We start from the raw sequence: 25,363 nt of genomic DNA, 5'->3' as shown, positions 1-25,363 counted from the left end.
TTAACACTATTTAGCAGTGGTGTGGAATAATAATATCTAGAATGTTCTATTTTAGACAGCAGCCCTCCAGATATTGTGGCAGAGTAACAGTCACCCACTCTTGACACAATTTCTTCCTGGACAGTTTACCAAGTAGGATTCAGTGAGCGGGGAAGGAGTGTCTCTGGTAGTTTATTAGTTTATAGAAGGATTGCCCTGCTGAGTTTGAGGAAGGGGTGGGTGTGTTTGGGAGGGGGAGTGCCTGTCTCCGAGCTGGATAGAGGCTGTGAACTGCAGCGTGGGAAAGCATTGCAGACCTGAGGAATAGATGCTGCTGTGAATGTACGTCCAACGCACAGACTGAAACCTCTGGAACTTGCAATCCTCACTCTATGTACACTGCATTGCTCATCATTTGGATGCCATATCTCTTATCCTGGTGGAATCTGCCTTGCTCTGTGATTGCTCTGGGGCTGGAGGAGGATATTTAACAGTCTATTGATTTGTTGGGATCTATCTGCCACCTGTAACGATGAAGAGACCCTGTGATGACACCAGTTCTGACAGTGACATGGATGAGACCATTGATGTAGGAAGTGAGAATAATTATTCTGGGTGAGTTTTGTCATTTCATGTAGCTCAAAAGGTAGGAAGCAAAGTTTCTCATGGGTAGAAGTGAAAATCTTCCCCTGGAGGCTGGATGAATTAACTTTACTGTAATGTGTTTTAATGCCTCCACGTCACGTTTTAAAGCTTGAAAGCTGAATTGGGGAATGTGACCTACTCTCTCCTACTTTTTTTTTCGACATTGCTCAATATATATTTACACTGACACTGAAATCTGGGGTGTCATTCTAAGTGGCCTGATCAAGTAATAGTGACTTATAGACACTGAAGCAATGCCATTAACTATAGAGTTAAATTAATTGATATGGCAATAATTCTTGAGACACTAAACAACAAACAGTGTGAAACATACACAGTGTCCGCGTGATTAAGCAGGACTTTCAAATTATCCTCTTTTATATAATTGTAAAGCGCTACAGAATATGTTGGCGCTATACAAATACTACTAATAATAAAAATGGTAGCTCAAATATTTAATTTTGGAAATACTGAAATGCATGTGGCTGATTTTCTTCAAATATTTTCTTTTCATGCATATGATAGAAACATTTAAATACATAAAGGAGGAGACCATATTTAAAAGAAGAAAAACTACCACAACAAGAGGACATAGTCTGAAATTAGAGGAGCAAAGGTTTAAAAATAATATCAGGAAGTATTACTTTACTGAGAGGGTAGTGGATGCATGGAATAGCCTTCCGGCTGAAGTGGTAGAGGTTAACACAGTAAAGGAGTTTAAGCATGCGTGGGATAGGCATAAGGCTATCCTAAATATAAGATAAGGCCAGGGACTAATGAAAGTATTTAGAAAATTGGGCAGACTAGATGGGCCGATATGGTTCTTATCTGCCATCACATTCTATGTTTCTAAGTTACAGTCTGTAACGATATAAAAGCCAAAAGTATATTTATTCGTCAGTGTTAAACATTCATAAATCCTTTATTGAGACTGAAATAACTGTAGTATAGGTTCTTACTATAGACTGGCACCTTATCAGAAACATTATGCAAGGTGTCTCTTTAATTTGTGAACTTTACGAACCATTCCTCCTACAGAGCTGCATTACTTTAATTGAGTTTTGCATTATACTGTAATTCTAGGATAACTTGCTAAAAGTGAAGCAGTAAACGTGGAAACCAATGGAATGTTACTGCTACATGATTCACTCTTAGAACCTTGCACCTTAATTACTCTTAAAAAAGTTAGTTCCATAGTTCCAATATGCCATCAAAAAATACATATTTTTAGAGTGACTTTTTTTTAGCAGAATGTATGTCAATACAGAATCAAACCATAGGAACTTTGTGCACTAACATTAGTACATATTTGGACACACTGATATGCATTTAATAGGTATTTTGTATCATCTTGTGTTGAGGGGTATATTGAGGGGTGTTTTCTAAAGCATTATATTATTTACCCTTTAGTTAATATCTCCTATATGTAATAAAGTTATTAATTTTTTGTTGTACCTCATAAACTTTTTGCCCTGGTCGAATCCTAACGCTTTATAGAAAGTGATTTTTCTATAATGATATCTGCCGTGGAGTGTGTAAGCTTAAATGGCAGTTAGCAATGTGAATAAAGTTTTATTCTATTGTATATTTGCTGGAGACTGGTTGGAGACCTTCCTGGTTTTGATGTAGAGATTTGTATCAGCTCTCTGATAGAGATTTGCTTGTGATCCTCTTAGCAAATTACAAGCCTTTTATAGTTGATGAGATTATTGTGGAAAAATATTTCCATTCTCAAGTAATTGTGGACAGTGGATGTTGACATTGGGTTTACAAATGTGATAAAAGAGGATTAAAAGATTACTTTACTTTCTCTACTGCAATGATCATTACAACATATACTATGCATCAGATGTTATGAGGCTTACTTGCTAAGCACTAAATTGGGGTGGATTGAATAGTAAATTGCAGCCAGGCTGTGACTATAGTGGAGTTGGAGAATTCTTTAAAATAATCAATGTTTGCCTAAATTGTCCGAGTATGTAGTATACAGCGTTTTATGCGTCTCTGGTGCTTAAATGGAAGAAAAGTATTTTAACTTACCTAGTATTAATATAAACGTCTACGCGCTGGTCGAGCAGACATTATAAGACAAGCAATCCCGAACTTGAATAATTCCAAAATGGTAATATACAGACAGAGTTATTGTGAAACAATGCAAAAGGCGGTGTATTGCTGGCTATCACTCCAAATTTGCAATTAACATTGTTACAATTTCCATTAATTATATAGAGCCAACATATTTGCAGTGCTGTACAATACCTGTGGATTGTTCACTTAAAAGTGAGCTAATTTGAATTGTAATTGCAAAATGTAGGCTCAAATACTCAAGTTGGATAAATAACCCAGCTGGAGAATTTTTCCATCTTGACTATTTTGGCCTAAATTGTGCCATTTCACCCCAACTCTTTAGCAAATAGAGCTGCAACTAAGCCTAATATTGCATAGCTTTAGCTGTTGAAGTGTTAAATGACAAAGCAGATCTAGCACAATATGTAGTCTCTATTCTGAAGCCTGTTTGTTTTACAGATAGATACTTCCTTGTTCTGGTGTTTTTGTAAGTGCATCTTTTACCCTCTTGTTCCATAGGGAGTTATTGTAGCAGGGGTTGCTTCATTGATCGGTTACTTAGCTTTAGACAATACGACTGAGATCTGCCTGTTTTGATATACTGTTAAAAATGTCACACTGGCCTTTGTGTTCTCAAAACAATTGTTAAATTACAAACTGAAGGACCAGAATGAAGGTAGCATGTATTCTCACTAAACATCCTTACAAATGTGAAGAAATGCTATATTCCCTACATGATTTGTTATTAATATTTATGTAGCGCCAACAAATTCCGCAGCGCTGCACAATGGGTGGACTAACAAACACGTAATTGTAACCAGACACGTTGGACGCACAGGAACAGAGGGGTTGATGCTCAATGAGCTTACTTATGATGCCTGATTGACGTTGTCATTTAGCACTGTATTTTCATTGCCCTTACTGAATTTGGACCTGCATCCTTGAGGTTGGAACAGGCAATAGAGGCATTACAGCTAGAGCTCTAATCAACTGAGTTATTTAAAAGAATGTATGCTGGGACACCAACGAACAGGAGTATTTCCAATCCTAAACAGACTACAAAAGTACATGCTACATAACTGTATGGGTTGCCACACTCAAATACAATAAGGTTCCATTATTTGTATCAATGTTACCTGATTGTGTGATTTGTCTGGATAGAATAATCTAGAGTTATGTGTTTAAACCTAACCACATTTTTATGGTGGAAGTTTATAGACAAAGCCAGTTAATAAACTGTCATTTTTGTTGAGTCCTTTATGTGTTGGATCTGTTGTCATCTTCCTTCACATTGTGACAGAAAAGTGTCTCTTTCTGTTGCATATAAGTAGGATTTTATCATTGTTGTGATTTGTGCCTGTCAGATTGTGTTAACATGCCCAGTGGAGAAATTCCTAATGTCACCTCGTCTTCTACTACAAGATGTGTAAATTACTTCTAAATATGTGTTAGCAAATCATCAAATCCCCTTCTTTCCCTTTTTGAAGTAGAAAAAACAAACCCTATTGACAGGAGCATTTGTTTCCAAGTCTTTGTACATCATATAAATTGGTATGCATGGCCTTACACTGTTAGTATCTATGTCTGGCCTTTTTCAAGAAACAATTTTTTGACGACTGCAGGTCAGTAGTTTGCTCATCAACCAGTGGCACTCAAAGCGTTAATGGCAGGTTTTGTAGACATTCTGTTCAATACAGACCATGTGAATGTAAATTTTAAATACAGATTTCTGCAAATAGGTTATTGCAGGCTCTAATGCACTTAAATATTTAATTATTTAATTATTCAACAAGAGACTGACAAGTGGTTCTGACATAACTAGGAATGAATAATAAGACTTGGTTTTCTGCATTAGGGCTTATTCAGCTAATAATGGATTGTTGTGGGTAACTGACAAGGAAATTGCCGTTTAGTTACTTTGGAATTTCCAATTGGCTATTTTTGCCTTAATTTCGCAATAGTCTTGTGAATTCCTCACGTTCCAAGTTTGGTGATTAAACCCAATTATATCTTAAATTAGTTGAAATAATTATCAAGGCTTATAATAGGTTCTAGTTAATATGTAATCATAAGAGTATTAGCCACTTTTGTTCCAATAGCGATATTAGTATTAAATGCTCATTAGGTGCCGTGCTCCTTATATATTATATATACAGAGACAATAAACCTATGCAATATTAATATTTTATCTTAAGATAAAGTAATCCTATTATGCCTGAATCTCCAAAGACAATGAGTTGTTGCAGATTAGTGGATTGCAGCATGTTAGTCAAAATAGTATAAAAAAAAAAAAAAAAAAATGTTTTCCCAATTCAGGTATGGCAGTCAATAGTCATTAACACTGCACTGATAAATGTAATCATATGTACTGAGCTCCCTGTTGTCAATGATGCATGAACTTGAGAAGTCGGGTCAAAATGGCACTAGGGCATGAAGTGTGTCTTATGTCCTTCCTGACCCCCATTTAGATCCTTACCTGCATATTTGTATCAGTATTGGATGCTCATAATATGGTAGAAAATGATGGTCATGAAACCGATCTTTGTCTATGTATCTATTTTATAGATTATTATGATTATTACTACACAAAGAATTTTCTAATTTTGTGTCTTATTTTTCTGCTTGTATTTTTAAGTAAAGTTTATTTGATAATACAGTTACGTTTAGTTGATAATTCGTTTTCGTTTGTATGATGAATAGAATAAAAATAAATATAATTTATAATTGCCCTCCTTTTTTTTATAACAAACAGTTATAAACATTCCCTGGTGTTACAACAAATTAATATCTAATTTCTAATGCACATAGTGGAATTAATTTATTTTCTGAAATGCCTACTCTTTCATTACGGTCGTAGTAATAACACCATTTCTTTAATGATTGTGATAATTCTAATAACTGTGCAAAATTATTTTTTATGTTCTTTCTTTTTGCATATCATTGAGTGTACTTACAACTTTTCTTTATTAATTAGTAACTTTTATCCTGCCTAGTTGTAACGTGTATATACCCCTACACGCAGGATCCAGCAAAACAGAAGACAGCACAGAGGAGAGATACGTCTACCGGACCTTAGAGTGGCCGGACTCGACGTAAAGGAGAAGTACAGAGTCAGGAGCGATCCGAGGTCAAGGGCACAAAGAGACAGCGTAAACGAGAACTAGCCGGGGTCTGGTACACAGGAATCAGCAAGCCGGCAAACAGTACAGACAAGGATAAAGCGAAAACGAAGTCAGAATACAAAGCCAAGGTCAAATACGGAGAAACACAACTGAATACAACAAGCACTAAAGGGAACTGTAGCAGAAACCACGATAGGGCAAGGAACTAAGGGAAAAGGGTAAGTATAAGTAGCCTTCAAACTAACGTGATTGGTTCCTGTCTCTTCCACTCCCCCAACAGGTAAGTGTATGGGGTGATTGGCGTGACAGGAGCCAATGGGAGCCTTTTTGCAATTTAGGCTCCCACTGTCTCTTTAAGAGCGCGCCCGAGATTCGCGGCGCGCTCTTAGCTGCAGGCGGGACACGTGACCGCTTCTCGCGGTCACTGCCCGCCTTCCTGTTTGAGCAGTCGGATGAGCCGCGCGCGGCTTGAAGAGAGGACCGCGGCCGGCCCCCGGATAAGGTAAGTACCGCTACAGTACCCCCCCCTGAGGACACGCCCTCCGGGCGGGCAGGACCAGGTCTGGCAGGAAAACGCGAATGGAAAGAACGTACAAGGCGGGGAGCATGAACAGCATCCGCAGAAATCCAACTGCGCTCCTCAGGCCCATAACCCTTCCAATGTACCAAGTACTGAAGCCGACCCCTGAGGAAACGAGAGTCAATAACAGCAGACACTTCGAACTCCTCATGACCCTCCACAGAGACAGGAGGGGGAGGGGGTGTACTCCGGGTATAGCGGTTGCGTACGTAAGGCTTCAACAACGAGGTGTGAAATACATTGGGTATACGCAGATTTTTAGGCAGACCCAAGGCATAAGAAACGGGATTAACCTTATGTATAATGCGATAAGGACCAATGAAGCGGGGAGCCAATTTCATAGAAGGCACCCGGAGGCGAATATTCCGTGTGGAAAGCAAAACCCTGTCCCCCACAACATAGGAAGGAGCCGCTCTGCGATGCTTGTCAGCCTGAGCCTTCTGGCGGGCAGCAGAGTCCACCAAAGAACGCTGAACCTGCTCCCAAGTATTACGCAAACCAGCCAAATGCTCATCCAGAACTGGCATGCCCTGTGAGGAGAATGCAGCCGGAAGAACAACGGGATGCTGGCCATAGACAACGTAAAAAGGGCTTTTGCCGGAAGAATCATGAGTGGCGTTATTCCGAGCAAATTCAGCCCAAGGAAGCAGGTCAGACCAATTGTCCTGATGGTGAGACACAAAACAACGGAGGTACTGCTCCAGAGACTGGTTGGCACGTTCAGCAGCTCCATTAGACTGGGGATGGTAAGCGGAAGAAAATGAGAGGGAAATATCCATCTCCGAACAAAAGGCTTTCCAGAACCTGGAAATAAATTGGCTACCCCTATCGGATACAATAGATAAGGGAATACCATGTAATCGAAACACTTCTTTAGCGAAGATAAGAGCCAGTTCCTTGGAAGTGGGCAACTTGCGAAGAGACACAAAGTGAGCCATTTTGGAAAACCGATCTACTATCATTAGGATGACTGTGTTACCATTCGAAGGGGGTAATTCAACAATAAAATCCATTGATAGATTAGACCAAGGTCTCTCGGGAACGGGTAACGGATGCAACAGCCCACAAGGAACTCTACGAGAGGTTTTCATACATGCACAAGTAGAACAAGCACTTATATAGTCAGTAACATCCTTACGTAAGGTATCCCACCAGAAATACCGAGAAACGGCTGACACTGTTTTGGAAATACCAGGATGTCCAGCAGTCTTAGTATCGTGATACAGTGACAGAATATCCCGTCTCTCGGGAACGTCAACGAACAATTTATCATTAGGCCTCTCGCCAGGTGCCATGCTCTGTTTCGCTTGTATGGCCTGCAAGAGGGACGAGGAAATAGACAATATAGTAGTTGCTATTATCCTGTCTGGGGGAATGACAGGAGTGACATCAATCTCCTGTTTGTCAATAGTCTCGAATTGTCTGGACAGAGCGTCCGCTTTAGTGTTCCGGTCGCCTGGCCTATAGGTTATTATATAATTAAAATGAGACAAGAACAGTGACCACCTAGCCTGCCTGGAAGACAATCTTTTAGCTTCGCTAAGGTAGGACAGGTTCTTATGATCCGTAAATATGAGGATGGGATCCTTAGTGCCTTCTAACAAATGTCTCCATTCTTTAAGTGCTAAAATGATAGCAAGGAGTTCGCGATTACCCACATCATAATTCCTTTCTGCTTTGGACATTTGTTTAGAAAAGAAGCCACAAGGATGCAATGGCTTGTCAGGAGACTCTCTTTGGGATAAGACAGCACCTACCCCTATATCGGAAGCATCAACCTCAAGTATATATGGCAATGAGGGGACAGGATGCTGTAAAATAGGGGCAGAGGCGAACGTAGTCTTAAGAAAGTCAAAAGCCTGAAGTGCCTCAGTAGACCAGACACGTGTATTGCCATCCTTTTTAGTCATACGAGTAATAGGCGCTACTATAGACGAAAAACCTTTGATAAAACGTCTATAATAATTAGAGAAACCCAGAAAACGCTGGATGGCTTTCAGACCTTGTGGCAGAGGCCATTCTATGACCGCAGCGAGCTTCTGGGGATCCATCCGAAAACCCTCAGCGGAAATCAAATACCCTAAAAACTGGACCTCGGATTGGTCGAATAGACATTTTTCTAATTTGCAATAAAGACCATTAGCAAGAAGGGTCTTCAGAACTGTCGTAACATGTCTGTGATGAGTGTGAATGTCTGTAGAATATATTAAAATGTCATCCAAGTACACAATAACAAATGAGTGAATAAAGTCCCTTAAGACATCATTAATAAATTCTTGGAACACTGCTGGGGCATTGCAAAGCCCAAATGGCATGACGGTATACTCATAATGACCTGACCGAGTGTTAAAGGCTGTTTTCCATTCGTGGTCCTTTTTTATACGTATCAAATTGTATGCTCCTCTAAGATCTAATTTGGTGAATACCGTAGCATGTTTGAGCCTGTCAAACAATTCTGTTATTAACGGTATAGGGTAAGCATTTTTGATGGTGATTTTATTAAGACCTCTATAATCAATGCAAGGTCTTAAATCACCTTCTTTCTTCGATACAAAGAAGAACCCCGCTCCAGCCGGAGAAGAGGATCTCCTAATAAATCCCTTTTCTAATGATTCTTTAATGTACTCCTCCATGACACGGTTTTCTTGAACCGATAGGGGGTACACCCTGCCCTTGGGAGGTATAGTACCAGGCAACAAATCAATAGCACAATCGTAGGGTCTGTGAGGCGGTAATTTGTCAGCCTCTCTTTTATCAAAGACAGTCTTTAAAGTTAAATACTGAGAGGGTATAGCCGTAGATAAAGGAGGAACAGTAGGAACGTTAATAGAATTCACAGGCGTGACTTCAATAGTACATGACTCATGGCAGGCTTCACTCCATGATTTTATCTGCCCTGTCTCCCAGTCAAAAATGGGATTGTGGGCACGTAACCATGGATACCCTAATACCAACTGTGAAGAGGGAGAGGTGATGACCTGGAACCGAATGGTTTCATAGTGTAGAACCCCTGTGTACATGTGTAGCGGTGCAGTCTCGTGAGTAACAACTGGAGATATCAATGGTCTACCATCTATGGCCTCAACGGCCAAGGGTATCTCCTTCTCCCTGATGGGAATATTGTTTTTCTTTACAAAACCAGAGTCTATAAAATTCTCAGCTGCCCCAGAATCAACCAGGGCGTCTATGTTTTCAACTATACAACTCTCTCCCATATGTAAAGAAACAGGGAGAAGCAGTCGGTTAGGAGGCAAAGTAGGAGACTTAGAAATCACACCCAAGGCCAGTCCCCTATAAGGTCTTAGGTGCGAGAGTTTTCCGGGAGCAGAGGACACTCCTTTACCATATGGTCTCTCTTACCACAATATAGGCAGAGTCCCTCCCTTCTCCTATGTAATTTCTCAGTATCTGAGAGTTTGGCAACCCCTAATTGCATAGGTTCCTCTTCAGGTACTTTAACACTCTCCGGTATATTAACTCTGGGTTGAATAGGTGTAACAAAACGTCTATTCCTGTTCTTAGTATAGAGCCTGTCACGAATCCTATTATCTATATCGATGAGGTAGTCAATAAGGTCCTCTAAGGCAATAGGAAGCTCCTTAGCTGCTACCTCATCCAATATAGAGTCTGATAAACCTTCCATGAAGGCCGTAGTTAACCCATTATTGGTCCAATCGACCTGTGAGGCAAGGGTACGAAACTGTATAGCGTAATCAGCCACAGACCTAGAACCCTGTTTAACCCTCATTAATGCTCTAGCGGCATTCTTAGACCTTTTCATAGTATCAAAAGTTCTACGAAAAGCTGTTAGGAAACTGTGAAAGTTATGCACCATAGGTCCATTAGCCTCCCAAATAGGGTTTGCCCATTCAAGTGCTTTGTCGGTAAGTTGGTGCATAAAGAACCCAACTTTAGACCTCTCTGTGGGAAATGAACGTGGATACATTTCAAAATGAAACTCTATTTGGTTAATGAACCCTCTGCATGTCTTAGAATCCCCTCCATACCTAGGAGGAGGCGTTAAATGTGCTGTAGCGTTAGGCATAGTCGATACTTCAGGAAGCAGGGGTGCAGGAGGGTTAGGTGCGGTTGCTGGAATGGTTCTAGCTAAGAGCGTCTGGAGAGCCTGAGCTATTTGATCCATACGGTGATCCTGCTCTACAAATCTAGCCTCATGGGTCGCCATCTGTTGAGCTAAATCTGCGGGGTCCATGGCCCTATCGTAATGTAACGTGTATATACCCCTACACGCAGGATCCAGCAAAACAGAAGACAGCACAGAGGAGAGATACGTCTACCGGACCTTAGAGTGGCCGGACTCGACGTAAAGGAGAAGTACAGAGTCAGGAGCGATCCGAGGTCAAGGGCACAAAGAGACAGCGTAAACGAGAACTAGCCGGGGTCTGGTACACAGGAATCAGCAAGCCGGCAAACAGTACAGACAAGGATAAAGCGAAAACGAAGTCAGAATACAAAGCCAAGGTCAAATACGGAGAAACACAACTGAATACAACAAGCACTAAAGGGAACTGTAGCAGAAACCACGATAGGGCAAGGAACTAAGGGAAAAGGGTAAGTATAAGTAGCCTTCAAACTAACGTGATTGGTTCCTGTCTCTTCCACTCCCCCAACAGGTAAGTGTATGGGGTGATTGGCGTGACAGGAGCCAATGGGAGCCTTTTTGCAATTTAGGCTCCCACTGTCTCTTTAAGAGCGCGCCCGAGATTCGCGGCGCGCTCTTAGCTGCAGGCGGGACACGTGACCGCTTCTCGCGGTCACTGCCCGCCTTCCTGTTTGAGCAGTCGGATGAGCCGCGCGCGGCTTGAAGAGAGGACCGCGGCCGGCCCCCGGATAAGGTAAGTACCGCTACACTAGTAAACGTTAGTATTTCCTAAACACCTCTATTATAGACGGATAGAAAGGAGAAGTGGTACTTTACTTCAACAGGGACAGGAATTAATTAATAATTGATAATGGTGAATTGTTTCAGCCCTCAAAAAGGCATTTATCAAGTGCAAAGTCACTTTCGAGGACCAAAATATTGATAACAAGTTTTTTTGTTTTTTGCACTACATGAGCTCTATGAATTTAATTTATACTTTTTGTAATTTTGCCTTTTCTTTGAACGTATCTGTGCAATATTAAGCATTTTAGGCATCCACGAAAAGATATCTCAGACAAATATCCCTTGTTAAATGCATTTTTGTGTTATGCACAATATTTCGGAGTAACAGGGCACTTGAATGCTGAACATATTTAAGACGAGCTTTAAAATGCATATAATTATTTTACCATGTAATTCCAGGATGCGTTTCATAACTATTACATTGAAAAGGTTTCCGAACTCTGTGCTAGGATAAAATTATAAAATTGATGTAATAGATTGTTAGACGTCACATGGCACACAAAGCATAAAACAATAGAAAAGTGTAGAACATTGCTTTTTTTTTACTTATCAGTTTTCATTTTGGCTTAGAGTACAACAATTCCAGTGTTATTATGTAGAGCCACATTATAAAGTTGATAGCTGCATATAATCACATTGTTTTTATATACAGCAAAGTATTAGCAACTTATCCCACTGTGTTCAGATTTATATCTGCTACTTTAAATTAATTGTCTGACATACCTCACTGTTAAGGATTAAATTCCCAGAGGTTCATCTTTGTCTGCCATCCATCAGAAATCAGTAAAATGTTTTTTTTTCCTTTTATGTTTAAGGCTTGATATCAGATGAGCTGATACATGCACAGTTGAGCTGGGAATAATAGATTTGTGCAAATTTGGACACATATCTATAATTTTTTATTCTGGCACATCTGACAAATTGCTTTTTTTGTATGACAGGCACAGTAGTGGATCACTAATTCGTTCAAATTCCCCTACTACAACCTCACAAATCATGGCCAGGAAGAAAAGAAGAGGGGTAAGTTTATATTTTTTATGTAAATATTTATATATACACATACAAATTGAACAATATATTTTTTATTTTATTTTAACCTAATTTTCTAATATGTAAACCCCATCTCACCTACCCCATCACTTTTTTTTTCTTAAAAAAACAAAACAAAACAATATTTATGTTAATACTATCTTGCGTTTCATTACGATGTTAAGTTGCATATACGTATTTTTTGGTACAGCATGATTCAAACATTCTAAGCAGCTACTGTGTTTAGCTACTATGCATGCAGAATCACCAATTTTGAAACTTACTTGAACCGTCTCACCTTTTCTTGACCCGAAATAAATAATTTAAAATAATCATGTTTACAAATAGATTTTTCAGACACATTATTTGTCCCAGGATATATCCTATCAACTCTTTTAAGAGTATAGTGGAGATGTACACCTGAAAATGAACTTGGTTTATAGATTTAGCGACACAATATGCAGAAGGTGACCTCCCTCTCCATATTTAATGTGCTGTATAGACAACGATTTAAAAATACATTCAAAACATAAAAGAAAATGATCCTTACCAACTATATGTTTATAGGAATTGTAGCTTAGCCCCCAGTCATACTTCCACTCATCACACAAGATGAGTGGAAAAGCAAAATAAGTTGATAGCAGCCGTTACGTGGCTGCTATCTCTTTATTCTGGGCCAGGTTCAAACTTTTGTGAGCCAGACAGCGAGCAGACATCTCTCATGTCTCCCATTGCATCTGGATGATATTTGGACAGCAGAGGAAGAAGTACTTTTCCTTTTTTGACACCACTGCTCCTAGTGGCAGAATTAAAACCTGGAATTATTTTTGCAAGACTACATTTATAAGTCAAACAGTACTGTGATACAGGGTGCAGTGAATTCTCTGTATTATAATCTGATAATATAACATTGTTACAGTTGTTAAAGTGTCCCTAAACTATATTCAACAGTGGTCCTAATGTTAAAAAAAACTCCACTGTCAAATTGTATTCATTTAAAGGGACACTTTAGCCTTAGGAATAAAAGCATGTCCCTGTCCTAGTTATATTATGGTGTCCTGTCTGCCCGTTTGCCATAAAAATTAAAGGAACTGTATAAGGTCAGGAACACAAGCATGTATTCCTGACCCTAAAGTGTTAAACAAAACATCTAAAAATAGCAAAATCTTACCTTTATTCCAGTCAGCCAATGCTAGCTCCGCCCCTGATCCACCTCCTTCGCCAACATAATCATAAATGATGATCTCATCCAAGTATAATACTTCCCCTGATGATCTCAGCCAAGGAGGCAGGGCCGGGGCGTGGTCAAATGTCACCCTGGCCAGTCAGTATCTCCTTATAGAGATGTATTGAATCTCTATGGGGGAAGTTCAGTGTTTCCACTACTCTTAGGTTTGCCTAAGAGTATTTTAAGGCACAGCCGATATTTAAGCCTGCCTGGCAGTGACGGTATTGCAGTAATACCGGCAATACAAATGCAAATATTTTTCTCAGTATAAACAGAGATTACTCTGCAATACCAGCACCATCCAGTAGGAGTCACTCTGTATGGACAGAGGCAGGGATAGGAAGTTACAGCATCTCCCTGCCTCTCTCTACTCACTGATCCGCGTGGGAGCAGCTATACAGCACAGGGAGTCCAGACAGCTGAGACACATGGGGATGCTGTGAGACATAGGCGGAGACATTGGGACACAGTATCTCCATGTTTCAGTGTCCCCATGTCTCCCAGCCTGTGTCCCTAGTGTCTCAGTGTCCCCATGGCTCCCAGTGTCCCCATGTCTCCCAGCGTCCACATGTCTCCCAGCATCCACATGTCTCCCAGCCAGTGTCCCTAGTGTCTCAGTGTCCCCATGTCTCCCAGTGTCCCTATGTCTCCCAGCCAGTGTCCCTAGTGTCCCCATGTCTCCCAGTGTCTGTGTCACCATGTCTCCATGTCTCTAGTGCCCCCATGTCTCCCAGTGCCTCCCAGTCAGTGTCCCTAGTGTCTCCGTGTCCCCATGTGTCCCCTAGTCTCCCAGTGTCTGTGTTCCCATGTCTCTCAGTGTCCCTAGTGTCTTAGTTTCCACAAATGTATGTGTTCCCATGTCTCCCAGTGTCTGTGTCCCCATGTCTCTGTGTCCCTAGTGTCTGTGACCCCATTTCTCCCAGTGTTCCCAAATGTCTCAGTGTCCCCATGTCTCCCAGTGTCTCCAAATCTCCCAGTGTCCCCATATCTGTATCCACAAGTGCCCCCATGTCTCCCAGTGTTCCCAAGTGTCTCGGTGTCCCTGGGTCTCTCAGTGTCCACATGTCTCACTGTGTCCCCATGTCTCTCTGTGTCCCCTAGTATCCTAATGACACGGGACATACTGAGACATTTGGACACTGGAAGAAATGGGGATGCAGACACTGGGTGACAAGAGGACTGGGCGACATGGGGACCCTGACACTGATACATAGGGACACTGATGCCAGGCTGGCCTTCCAATTATTTGGACATGCCCCCTTTTTGGGCATGTTCGCCCCTTTTGGCAGTTCTGGTCACGTGATTCGCGTCAGTGGCCTACCCTTTTACCCCACCCATTGACTTCCTGCTTCACTGGACACTGCTATTAGGTGTATGGATTTACTTGAAAGATGAAAGCATACATTAGAGAGAGATTAGCATAGAGTATGTGTTTCTTATAGCTGCATCCTTTGAGTTTCCCTCCAACACCAACACCATCAGATACATGACGCTTGAGAGGTATGACAATTTGTGATTTTTTTTTCAATAAATTCAGTAATTAGACCCCATCATAATTGTCAGCACCAGGCCCACTGGGCTCTTAATGTGGCCCTGAATCCAATGCTCCTCATACATGAGCACTGGGGACCTGATGAGCATGTGTGGCACATTCATGCATGGATTTATATTAACATATTTCATTTAAATAAATAATATACCCCAAATTAAACATAATTAATATATTGTCTATTGACTAAAATAAAATAGGCATTGTACCAAAATACATTAAACTTGGTTGAAAAGGGTATATTTCCTTTCAAGTCCGTTTTATGAATAGGGAATTCTTGATTGGCTGAGAGTGTCTTGCTCTCAGCCAATAAGCAGTGTTTCTGCCCAGCAGCACTTCGCACTTCCTGAAACTGAGATTCAGGAGCTGGGTGCTGCCTTTAGATGAAGTTGTTTTGTTGCATGGGTGCTCCTTTAGTTAATATGGATATTGCATGGTGCTTGTGTGTGAGTGTATGTGTGTTCTTTTTTTTTAATTTTATTTATTTAATGGACAGTGTTAGAACATTTGTGGTTTCAAAATTTAAAACAAACTTCAGATACATATGATATAGTTCAGCATTGTAAAATTTAGATATTCACCTTATAGAAAGATATAGAGCAGTGGTTCTCAACCTTCCTAATGCCTCGACCCTTTAATGCAGTTCCTCATGTTGTGGTGACCCCCAACCATAAAATTATTTCCGTTGCTACTTCATAACTGTAATTTTGCTACTGTTATGAATCGTAATGTAAATATCTGATATGCAGGATGTATTTTCATTGTTTTGAACATAAAGTATAGTGATTAAGAACAAAAACAATATGTATTTATACTACACTATACTGTGGAAAAATTGGGGGTACTGCTCTCTTTCCCTTTTTTTCTCTTTCCCTTTTTTCTCTGCTCTCCTTCCTCTTTTCTTTTTGCTCTCCTTCCCATTTTCTTTGCTCTCCTTCCCATTTTCTTTGCTTTCCTTCCCATTTTATCTGCTACTCTTCCTCTTTTTTTTTTCTCTCATTCCCCTTTTCTCTGCTATCCTTCCCTTTCCTTTGCTCTCCTTCCTCTTTTCTTTGCTATCCTTCCTTTTTTTGCTCTCCTTCTGCTCCCCTTCCCCTTTTCTCTCCTATCCTTCCCTTTTCTTTTCTCTCCTTCCCTTTTCTTCCTTGTTTTTTTTGCTCTCCTTCCCATTTTCTTTGCTTTCCTTCCCATTTTATCTGCTACTCTTCCTATTTGTTTTGCTCTCCTTCCCCTTTTCTCTGCTATCCTTCCATTTTCTTTGCTCTCCTTCCTCTTTTCTTTGCTATCCTTCCTTTTTTTTGCTCTCCTTCTGCTCTCCTTCCCCTTTTCTCTGCTATCCTTCCATTTTCTTTGCTCTCCTTCCATTTTCTTTGCTTTCCTTCCCATTTTATCTGCTACTCTTCCCCTTTTTTTGCTCTCCTTCCCCTTTTCTCTGCTATCCTTCCCTTTTCTTTGCTCTCCTTCCTCTTTTCTTTGCTATCCTTCCTTTTTTTGCTCTCCTTCCCCTTTTCTCTGCTATCCTTCCCTTTTCTTTGCTCTCCTTCCCTTTTCTTTGCTCTCCTTCCCATTTTCTTTGCTATCCTTCCCATTTTATTTGCTCTCCTGCTGTTCTCCTTCCTCTTATCTGCTGCTCTAATATCCCTTTTCTTTGCTCAACCTTCCCATTTCCTCTGCTCTTCTCCCCTTATCTCTGTTCTGCTTATTTTTTTCTCTCTTGTGCTCTGCTCGCTTTCCTGCAGCAGCAGCTAGTCTTCTTTCTTCCTCTTCTCTTCTTCTTCTTGGTACCGCGGGCGGGGGAATGCAGGGGGTTACGTTGCGTCATGACGTAATCGGCATTGCGGAATGCGGATTGGTGGATTGCCAGGTCAGAAGGCGGAGCGGAGGGGACTCACTCCAGCATCATCATGAAACATGATGAAACGAACAGTAATATACCGCAGATGCAATCGGGTGGCGAGAAAGGGGCTAAACAATTAAAAATTTTGACCGGGAATGGCTGCTGACATATTTTTAATCACAGCAGCCTGCAGCTCTCTAATGATACGATTTAGGCGTATCAGAGAGCCGCCTCTGTTCAGAGAGCCGCCTCTGTTCAGCCCTGTTAGGCGACCCCTGTGAAAAGGGTCATTCGACTCCCAAAAGGGTCGCGACCTCTAGGTTGAGAACCACTGATATAGAGGATAAGAGTCAAGGGTCATAAAAGGTACTTGAACCACTTTTAAAAGAACTCTACAATATGTCTACTTTCAAAGCTGGAGTGTTGGCCCTCCACAGAGAAGCAATTGGAAGCAAGGCACATGCAGAGTAATCACCGTACCGTGCTTACATTGCTTCTCTATTAGAAGCAGAACCTTTCATTTTCCTATCGGATCTGGGATTGGCATCTAATAGGGTGCAATCTTGTCACTTTAGATAGTCTCCACCTTTATAAAGTGACTTAAAAGGGACACTCTTTTAACCTAAAGCTATTTTGGTTCATAATCCCCTTCTCTTAATTTCTCATAAAGCCCAAAACACTGCAGCACATCTGAGAACAGAACAGGAGCAGCCATAATCTCACTAAATGAAAATAAATATTATTTCAAATGCTTTTTTGGGGGCGGAGGGTATTTCTTTCTTTTTACTTGTTAGAGCACACGATAAAATGAAGTACCTGAGCTGATTATGCCTGGTCTGAATTGCCAGGGTCCTGCTGAGTGAAGATAATTTGTTTTAACCCTAACTCTAATCCCTTGCTGTCTCGCTTCCAAGGGAATGTAATAGAAACTGCATAGGAATGTGGTAATTTGCTTCAGACCCACCATCCCATTGTCTAACATCCCAAATTTGAATGCCTGTGATGCTCAAAATGAGTAGATCACTTAGTACCCGGCATTTACCTTCAATAAAAAAAAATCAACAATGCGTGAGCCGAATCTGCGGCTAGCTCCACTTAAATTACAGGTTACTCATTCAATACATTTTATGCCAGTTCACAGACAAATTGCACACATGCAACTGTAATAGCGCTTCTCTGAACAGCCATGAGCACACATGTCCTCTAAGGTCTATAGGATTTTATTAGAGGCGGCCAATCATTCTTGGCCAATCCTCAGCCTGGAGAGGAGATGAATCAGGTACCGTATATACTCAAGTATAAGCCGAGTTTTTCAGCACATTTTTTGTGCTGAAAAAACCCAACTCGACTTATACTCGAGTCACTGTCTGTATTATGGCAATTTGCACTGCCATAATACAGACATGGGGCTGTGGGGGCTGCAGAGAGTTTACTTACCTCTCCTGCAGCTCCTGTCAGCTCCCTCCTCCTCCGAGCCGGTCCGGTCAGCACCTCTGTCAGCTCCCAGTGTAAATCTCGCGAGAGCCGCGGGGTCATAGTGCGGCTCTCGCGAGACTTACAGTGTGAGCTGGCAGAGGGAGCTGACTGGACCGGCTCGGAGGAGGAGGGAGCTGACAGGAGCTGCAGGAGAGGTAAGTAACAGCTCTGCCAGCCCCCTCCTACACAGTGCCCATCCACTGGATCACCAGGGAGTGAGAGCCCCCCTCCCTGCCATGTATCAAGCAGGGAGGGGGGACGAAAAAATTCATAAAAATATAAATAATAATAATAAAAAAAAATAATAAATAATTTAACAAAAAAATTATTAAAATAATAATAATAAAAATAAAAATGCCCACCCCCCACCAAGGCTCTGCAACACACACACACACACACACACTGCACTCATACACACTGCACTCATACACACACACTGCATTCATACACACACTGCATTCATACACACACACTGCACTTATACACACACACTGCACTCATACACACACACTGCACTCATACACACACACTGCACTCATATACACACACTGCATTCATTATATACACACACTGTAAATAAATATTCAATGAATATAATTTTTTTAGGATCTAATTTTATTTAGAAATTTACCAGTAGCTGCTGCATTTCCCACCCTAGTCTTATACTCGAGTCAATAAGTTTTCCCAGTTTTTTGGGGTAAAATTAGGGGCCTCGGCTTATATTCGGGTCAGCCTATACTTGAGTATATACGGTAAATTTGTAAAAGCTGCATTGAGGGACAGTGTATGGAGAGTTGGAGAGTAATTTTTTATTTCCATAATGTTTTATATTGTTTAGAATGCAAAATATATAATCATTTTTAAATATATCCAGAAATTTTATATATATATTAAAACGGTCAACTCCAGCCTAAAATAATACTGTAACTGGGTATTGCTTTAGGTCTCTCTGAATGGCTATTCACTTTTCAATAAAACGCAGTAAGATTTAAACAATATCGATTTTTGTTAAGCAGAATAATACCATTTTAGAAAGTTCATATACAAGTGATTCACCACTCTGAAGTATATGCAGAGGTGATTGTGGCTAATACACAAAACGTTTAATTTCCTCCTCGTGTGTCTTAGCCCATTCTCAGGCACATGTATTGCCAACTGAATTATGTGAACGAGCACTTACACTGCTACATTCGCCATTATGTCACTTTAGAGGAACACTATAGTCACCAATGCAACTTTAGTTTAATGAAGCAGTTTGGTGCCATTTCACAGTTTTCTCTGCCATTTAGGAGTTAAACCACTTTATTTATACAGCCCAAGTGACACCCCCCTGCATGTATCTTGCACAGCCTTACTAAACACTTCCTACAAAGAGATATCTAAACTTCCTTTATTGCACATTCTGTTTGATTTAGAATTTATTATCTCCTGCTTTAACAGCATTCTAAACCATGCAGGAGGCTCCTGTGTTTGATTAACCCCATCACAACCGCGGACGTATCAGGTACGTCCGCCAAAAAACGGTCCTTAAGGACCGCGCATGTACCTGATACGTCCACGGCAAATTAGTGTGCTGGAAGCAATCATGATCGCTTCCAGCCGCTCTAATGGTGTTGCAGGGATGGCTTGATGTCGAGGCATCGTGCAATACCCCCTCTCACTGCCGGGCCGCTGGGTGATCGTTCCCCTTGCCAAATTTAGCATTCATATTTGTTTTTGTGTGAAAAAAGCAAAAGACTAATATTTGCCCAGTGTTTGTGACTAAGTAACTACTAAAAATGACTGGACATACCCCACTTGCAATACCTTGGGTTCCTTACTTTTGCAAATGGTATGCAATCATGGGAGTAATTCGGTCTCAAAGGCAACATTACCAAACTGGCAAATTTCAGTGTGAAAAAAATTAAATGCAAGTTCACATCAGACCTCCTGGATGGAACACCCTCTGGGTCCTTGCCAGACCGCAAAACGGTACTGCAGAGAACTGGGGACCCGGTCACTGCAGACCAACTCAAAATGATGCTGGCGGAACTCCGTAAAGACCTAGCAACTGACATGGCCTGCTATAAAGAGGCTATTGAAGGGGCCGCATTGAAAATCTCACACTTAGAGACCTGCTCGACTAACCATGAAGCTAGAATCAGCAAGGTGGAACAGCAAGTAGCAGATCTGGCACAGCAGCAACTAACCACGACGGATAAGCTGGACGCCATTTAGGATCAGAGACAGCGCTATAACTTAAAAGTCAGGGGGATCCCTGACTCAATCGACATCACTGACTTACCCCACTACATACGCCGTTTAATCGGAGGCTTGCTCCCACCAAAGCAGGCAAAAGCCCTAAAACTAGATGGTCTGTTCCAGCTACCAAAGCCACCTAGAGCGCCGGCAACGGCCGATTTGATCCTCAGATTCCAGACCCTCTCGGACAAAGCCACACTTCTAGCAGCTTTGCGAGGGAAAACTCCTATACCGTTCGAGGGCTCCTCCATCACAGTCTTCCCAGACCTAACCAGGAGTACCCTTGTTATGGTACTTTTTGAAAGTAAACCAAAATGTTCAAATGTCTATCTGTTCCTGTCCAAATCAATAAAATTAAATTGCGTATATACGCTGAAGTAATTAAGTCTGACACACGAGGTTCAGGTTAAAATAACTTCGAGAAAGTTTATTGGCAAGTGAAGTAAAAGCGGGCGCGCAGGCCCTTTTAAGAGGCATTTTGCGTCATCATTGATTATTAGAATATCAGCAAATAAACATCATCAATTGGATTAATTGTTAAGTGTCGGTGTTAGTGTCTTACCTATTGGTTCAAAAATAAAAAGGTTAGTCCCGTGCCCACCCATCAGAGGTGGGATTATTCTGGACACGGGTGGGGATAAGGGGGTCCTAAGCGTCATTTTACACGGTCAATAATATCAGGCTTCATGTCCAGGTGCAAGGTCTCTTATGAATAGAACATTTCATTACTACTGTGTTCTGTGGCCTTCAAACTATACTATCTTACAAGTTCTAAGGAGTAGCCAGCAAGTCTTAAGGAGTAACCAGCACCTCCTGGTATTTGTCCTTGCAGGAAAACACAGTCTTTTGTCTACTGTACTAATTGGGTTGAGAAGTTCAGTCACGTAATGTAGTTTTAAAATGAACAAGTTAAGTCATGAGGACAAAATGGAGGATTGAAGAAGTCAGGTTAAAAGGACAAAATGGAGGATCATCACAGTATAAAGTTAAAATGGAGTTAGTACAATAATTCAATACAAGTATAACAAGGATTTTTAATAATCCCACATCAGTCCCCCCTATGAAATGTTAGATTCTAAGAGATAAAAACTTTATTATGTTAGTATCAGAAGACGTGTTAACCCAAAGGCACAGAAACCCCGTGGCCGCTAGCTAGGTGTTAATGCAAAGTGCAAGTCTGTCCCTAGAGCTGACCCTAATAGGCTAACTCATCCATCAGTATGGCTCTCGAACACTTCACACCCATGGGTGTCCCATGGCAGCTAACCCACCACTTCTCCGCACGGGGCCTTTACCATTCACTGACAGATGCTGTCCCTAAACTAGTCCCTTCCTAGAATTCCTGCACTTTATCAACGAAAGGGATTGTTTGCAGCGGCAGACAGGGTGAGTTGACGTCTTGGAAATCTTGGTCATCAACTTCGAGATGGGTGAAAGTGGGTGCCGCTTGGTCAACAGTCTTCATGAGGGATTTTCTCAGACATGGGAGGATACAACAAAAGAGAAGAGCAAAAATAAAAAGAAAAATTAGTATAGCCATACCAATCTGCATTAAAGCCTTTTGCCATCCTGTCATCCAACCAAACCATCTTTCCCAGGGATCTTTTATCCCAGAATTCCTTTTTAATTCTTCAGACAGGTCATTTAATTTTTCTATGGCTAATGTAACTTTACCATTAGGGCCTGTGTTTTCTGGGATATATGTACAACATGTCATGGTGTCGGGCAAAATTTTACAAACCCCTCCTTTCTCGGCTAAGATCATATCTAGGGCCATTCTATTCTGGAAAGTCATTTGGGATGTGGCCTGCAGCTGTTCGGCCAACCCCTGGAGGGCGTCTCTGGTGTAATTAACGAAACGCTGTTGGTTGTAATAAATATAATTTATCCAGTTTAAATTCTTGTTTGCGGTAACTATGGTAAAAATTGATTCAAATCCTGCAGCAACCTCATCTCTTGCTTTAAACTCATTGGGTACCCCCCTAGGCACCCCAATGGCATCAATGTAAATGTGAGGGTCAAAACTTCCTTTTACTGGGGCTTCACGTTTAACCTTAGTGTGGCTGGGCCCATGGGTGTTGAGGTGTGTGTCAGAGATAATGTGTATAGGCATAATGGCCTTAGTCAAAGTACACTTCCCCCACCACTCTGTGTCCATTCTGGATCTTAACTGTAAATCCCCACACAACCAGTAAATATCTCCTAATGACCTAGTGTGATGCTGCAGTAAACGTACAGGAACAGTTCGATATGTAGCACAATATCCTTCGGGAAAGTTACCCACAAATTTACCAATCCCATCGTGCATGGCATAGCAAGTGTAATTACCTTTATATATTGTAATACCATCTGGGGGTTTGACATCCTGGGTTAGGAGAGGATACTCCTTTGTCCATGCAATACATATGGACCTGTTAAAATTATAGTGGTAGGCAAAAAGGCTTAAAACACATTCTTCTATATCTACTGGTAGGATTAAAGGCACGGTACCCAAGTGAGGCCGGGCACCGCCACACACATAACATGCAGTTCTATTATGCTTATTAGCATTATATTTCATCCATTCTAACCATAGATTTACATCATTAAAACCTGTTTCAGCGGCCATGGTATCTTCAAAAGTGGGGTTAGCAATGGCCATCATGTCTTGAAAGGTCTGGATATGAGGTTTTAATGGGTTAGGGACCATATGGGTGGCCCCGTGCCACTCAGAAGAGTTGCACATATCTTTAAGGTAGAAATGCCCTAACTTTTTATAGGAACCCTTTTTCCAATACATTCCCATCACATACTGGTCCGCATCTGTTGGGCTTGGATGCTCAATGTTAAGAATTAATTTCATTGGTGTACTCCCCGCAGGCTTTCTCAAAGTCATCCTCTGGAGGAGGGATCTACCATGATCATCTACTTTAGATACGGCACTTTTTGGTTTGTAACCCCAGGCAGGCCCGGCATTCCATCCCGCCGCCCCCCAATGGTCACAATTGTGCCCCCATTGCTTGTCAACTACACAAACATATGGGTCTTTCGAATGAGGGATATCTCTATAGATGCTCTGGATTTGTGGTGTGGGAAATGGGCATTCTACAATATCACAGTAGTCAAAGGTATAAGTAGCCACCTGGGTGCACGATGAATTATACCAGAAGGTGTACCCACTAATATCTTTGGTAATGGCTACTTGCTGGGCCTTCATAAGGCTAATTAAGGAGAAGATGTACCAGAGATACATGTTTGTGCGATATTCGCTTCCTCTGGGGCAGGAGATTTCTTGCAGTGGGAAGCGTGGATCCAATTTGGCCTACCGGCCAATTTAACGGAGGTTGCGGTAATCAGGAGAACTTGGAATGGACCGTCAAATCTCGGTTCTAGGGTATTTTTCCGCACAAACTTCTTGACCAGGACCCAATCTCCGGGAAGTAGGTTATGGGAACCTGTATCCAATTCGGGATCTGGAATTGAAGAGAAAACTTGGGCATGTATTTTGTTTAGGACACTTGCAAGTTCAGTTACATAGTCTACTAAAACATCTGATTGGAGTTGCAACTGCTGCGGATAATAACAACCTAGTCTGGGTGCTGTCCCAAATAGAACCTCATATGGGGACAGTGAATGCTTCCCTCTAGGTGTGTGCCTAACACTAAATAAAGCTATTGGTAGGCTTTCTGGCCAGGGCATCTTTGTTTCTTGTGACATTTTTAACATTCTGGTTTTTAGAGTGCCATTCATGCGCTCCACTTTACCACTACTTTGTGGGTGGTAAGGGGTATGGAAGGCTAGAGTCACCCCTAGGGCGGTCCAAATTTCTTTAGTCACAGTTGCTGTAAAGGCTGGGCCTTGATCACTCTCAATGACTTCTGGGAGTCCGAATCTACATACAATATCTGTAAGTAGGCGCCTTGCGGTTGTTTTTGCAGTGATATTGGCCACTGGGTAGGCTTCTGGCCAGCCTGAGAACATGTCCACTATTACTAGTGCATATTCATGGGGCCCACTCTTGGGCATTTGGATGTGGTCAATTTGAATCCGCTGGAAGGGGTACATGGGCTTTGCCAGGTGTTTCGCAGGTACTTTTACTGGTCTCCCAGGATTGCATTTTGCACAAATGACACAGGCCTTGCAGAAGCTATTGATCAATGTTGTGATTCCAGGTGCTTCATAATACTTCTGTATGAGGGCGGCCATCAATTCTTTTGACAGGTGTGCAGGCCCATGTGCCCATTGGACAACTGCTGGATACAAATTTCTGGGAAGACAAAATTTGAAGTTGTTGTAATATATTCCGTCCTTTTGGACAGCTCCTTTCTTTTTCCATTTCTGGATTTCTTCAGGGGTGACTGCAGCTTGCTGTTCTTGTAAAATTCGCAAATCAGTAGGAAGAGTTTGCAGAGCAAAAATAGGAACTTCTTCTTCTTCTTGTCCGGACACTTCTTCATCCACTTCCTGCAGATCCCTGGCCGCTAGCTTAGCAGCCTGATCAGCTAGATGGTTGCCTTTTGCTTCATCTGTATCCAATTTCCCATGGGCCTTGACTTTCAAAACGGCCACTTCTTCGGGAAGTAGGAGGGCATCCATTAGCTCCTTAATTGCAGTGCTGTGTTTGACTGGTGTACCGGCGGTGGTAAGAAATCCTCTTGTCTTCCAAATTAGGCCGAAGTCATGTGCCACACCCAAAGCATATCTTGAATCTGTATAGATGTTGGC

At 41.5% G+C, this 25,363-nt stretch overlaps 1 protein-coding gene across 1 annotated transcript in view; it reads left to right on the top strand.

The window, feature by feature from the left end:
• Nucleotides 1–304: 304 nt before the first annotated feature.
• HEY2 (hes related family bHLH transcription factor with YRPW motif 2) overlaps nt 305–25,363 on the top strand; it is a 76,400-nt gene continuing 51,341 nt past the window's right edge. The window contains exons 1-2 of the mRNA XM_063443179.1: nt 305–594; nt 12,241–12,319. Coding sequence (XP_063299249.1) covers nt 512–594; nt 12,241–12,319 — 162 coding nt within the window. The 5' untranslated portion in view covers nt 305–511. The remainder of the gene's footprint in view (nt 595–12,240; nt 12,320–25,363) is intronic.

Source organism: Pelobates fuscus, chromosome 2 (assembly GCF_036172605.1).
Source record: "Pelobates fuscus isolate aPelFus1 chromosome 2, aPelFus1.pri, whole genome shotgun sequence".
Classification (NCBI taxonomy): domain Eukaryota; kingdom Metazoa; phylum Chordata; class Amphibia; order Anura; family Pelobatidae; genus Pelobates; species Pelobates fuscus.
This window is presented reverse-complemented; position numbering and strand designations above follow the sequence as displayed.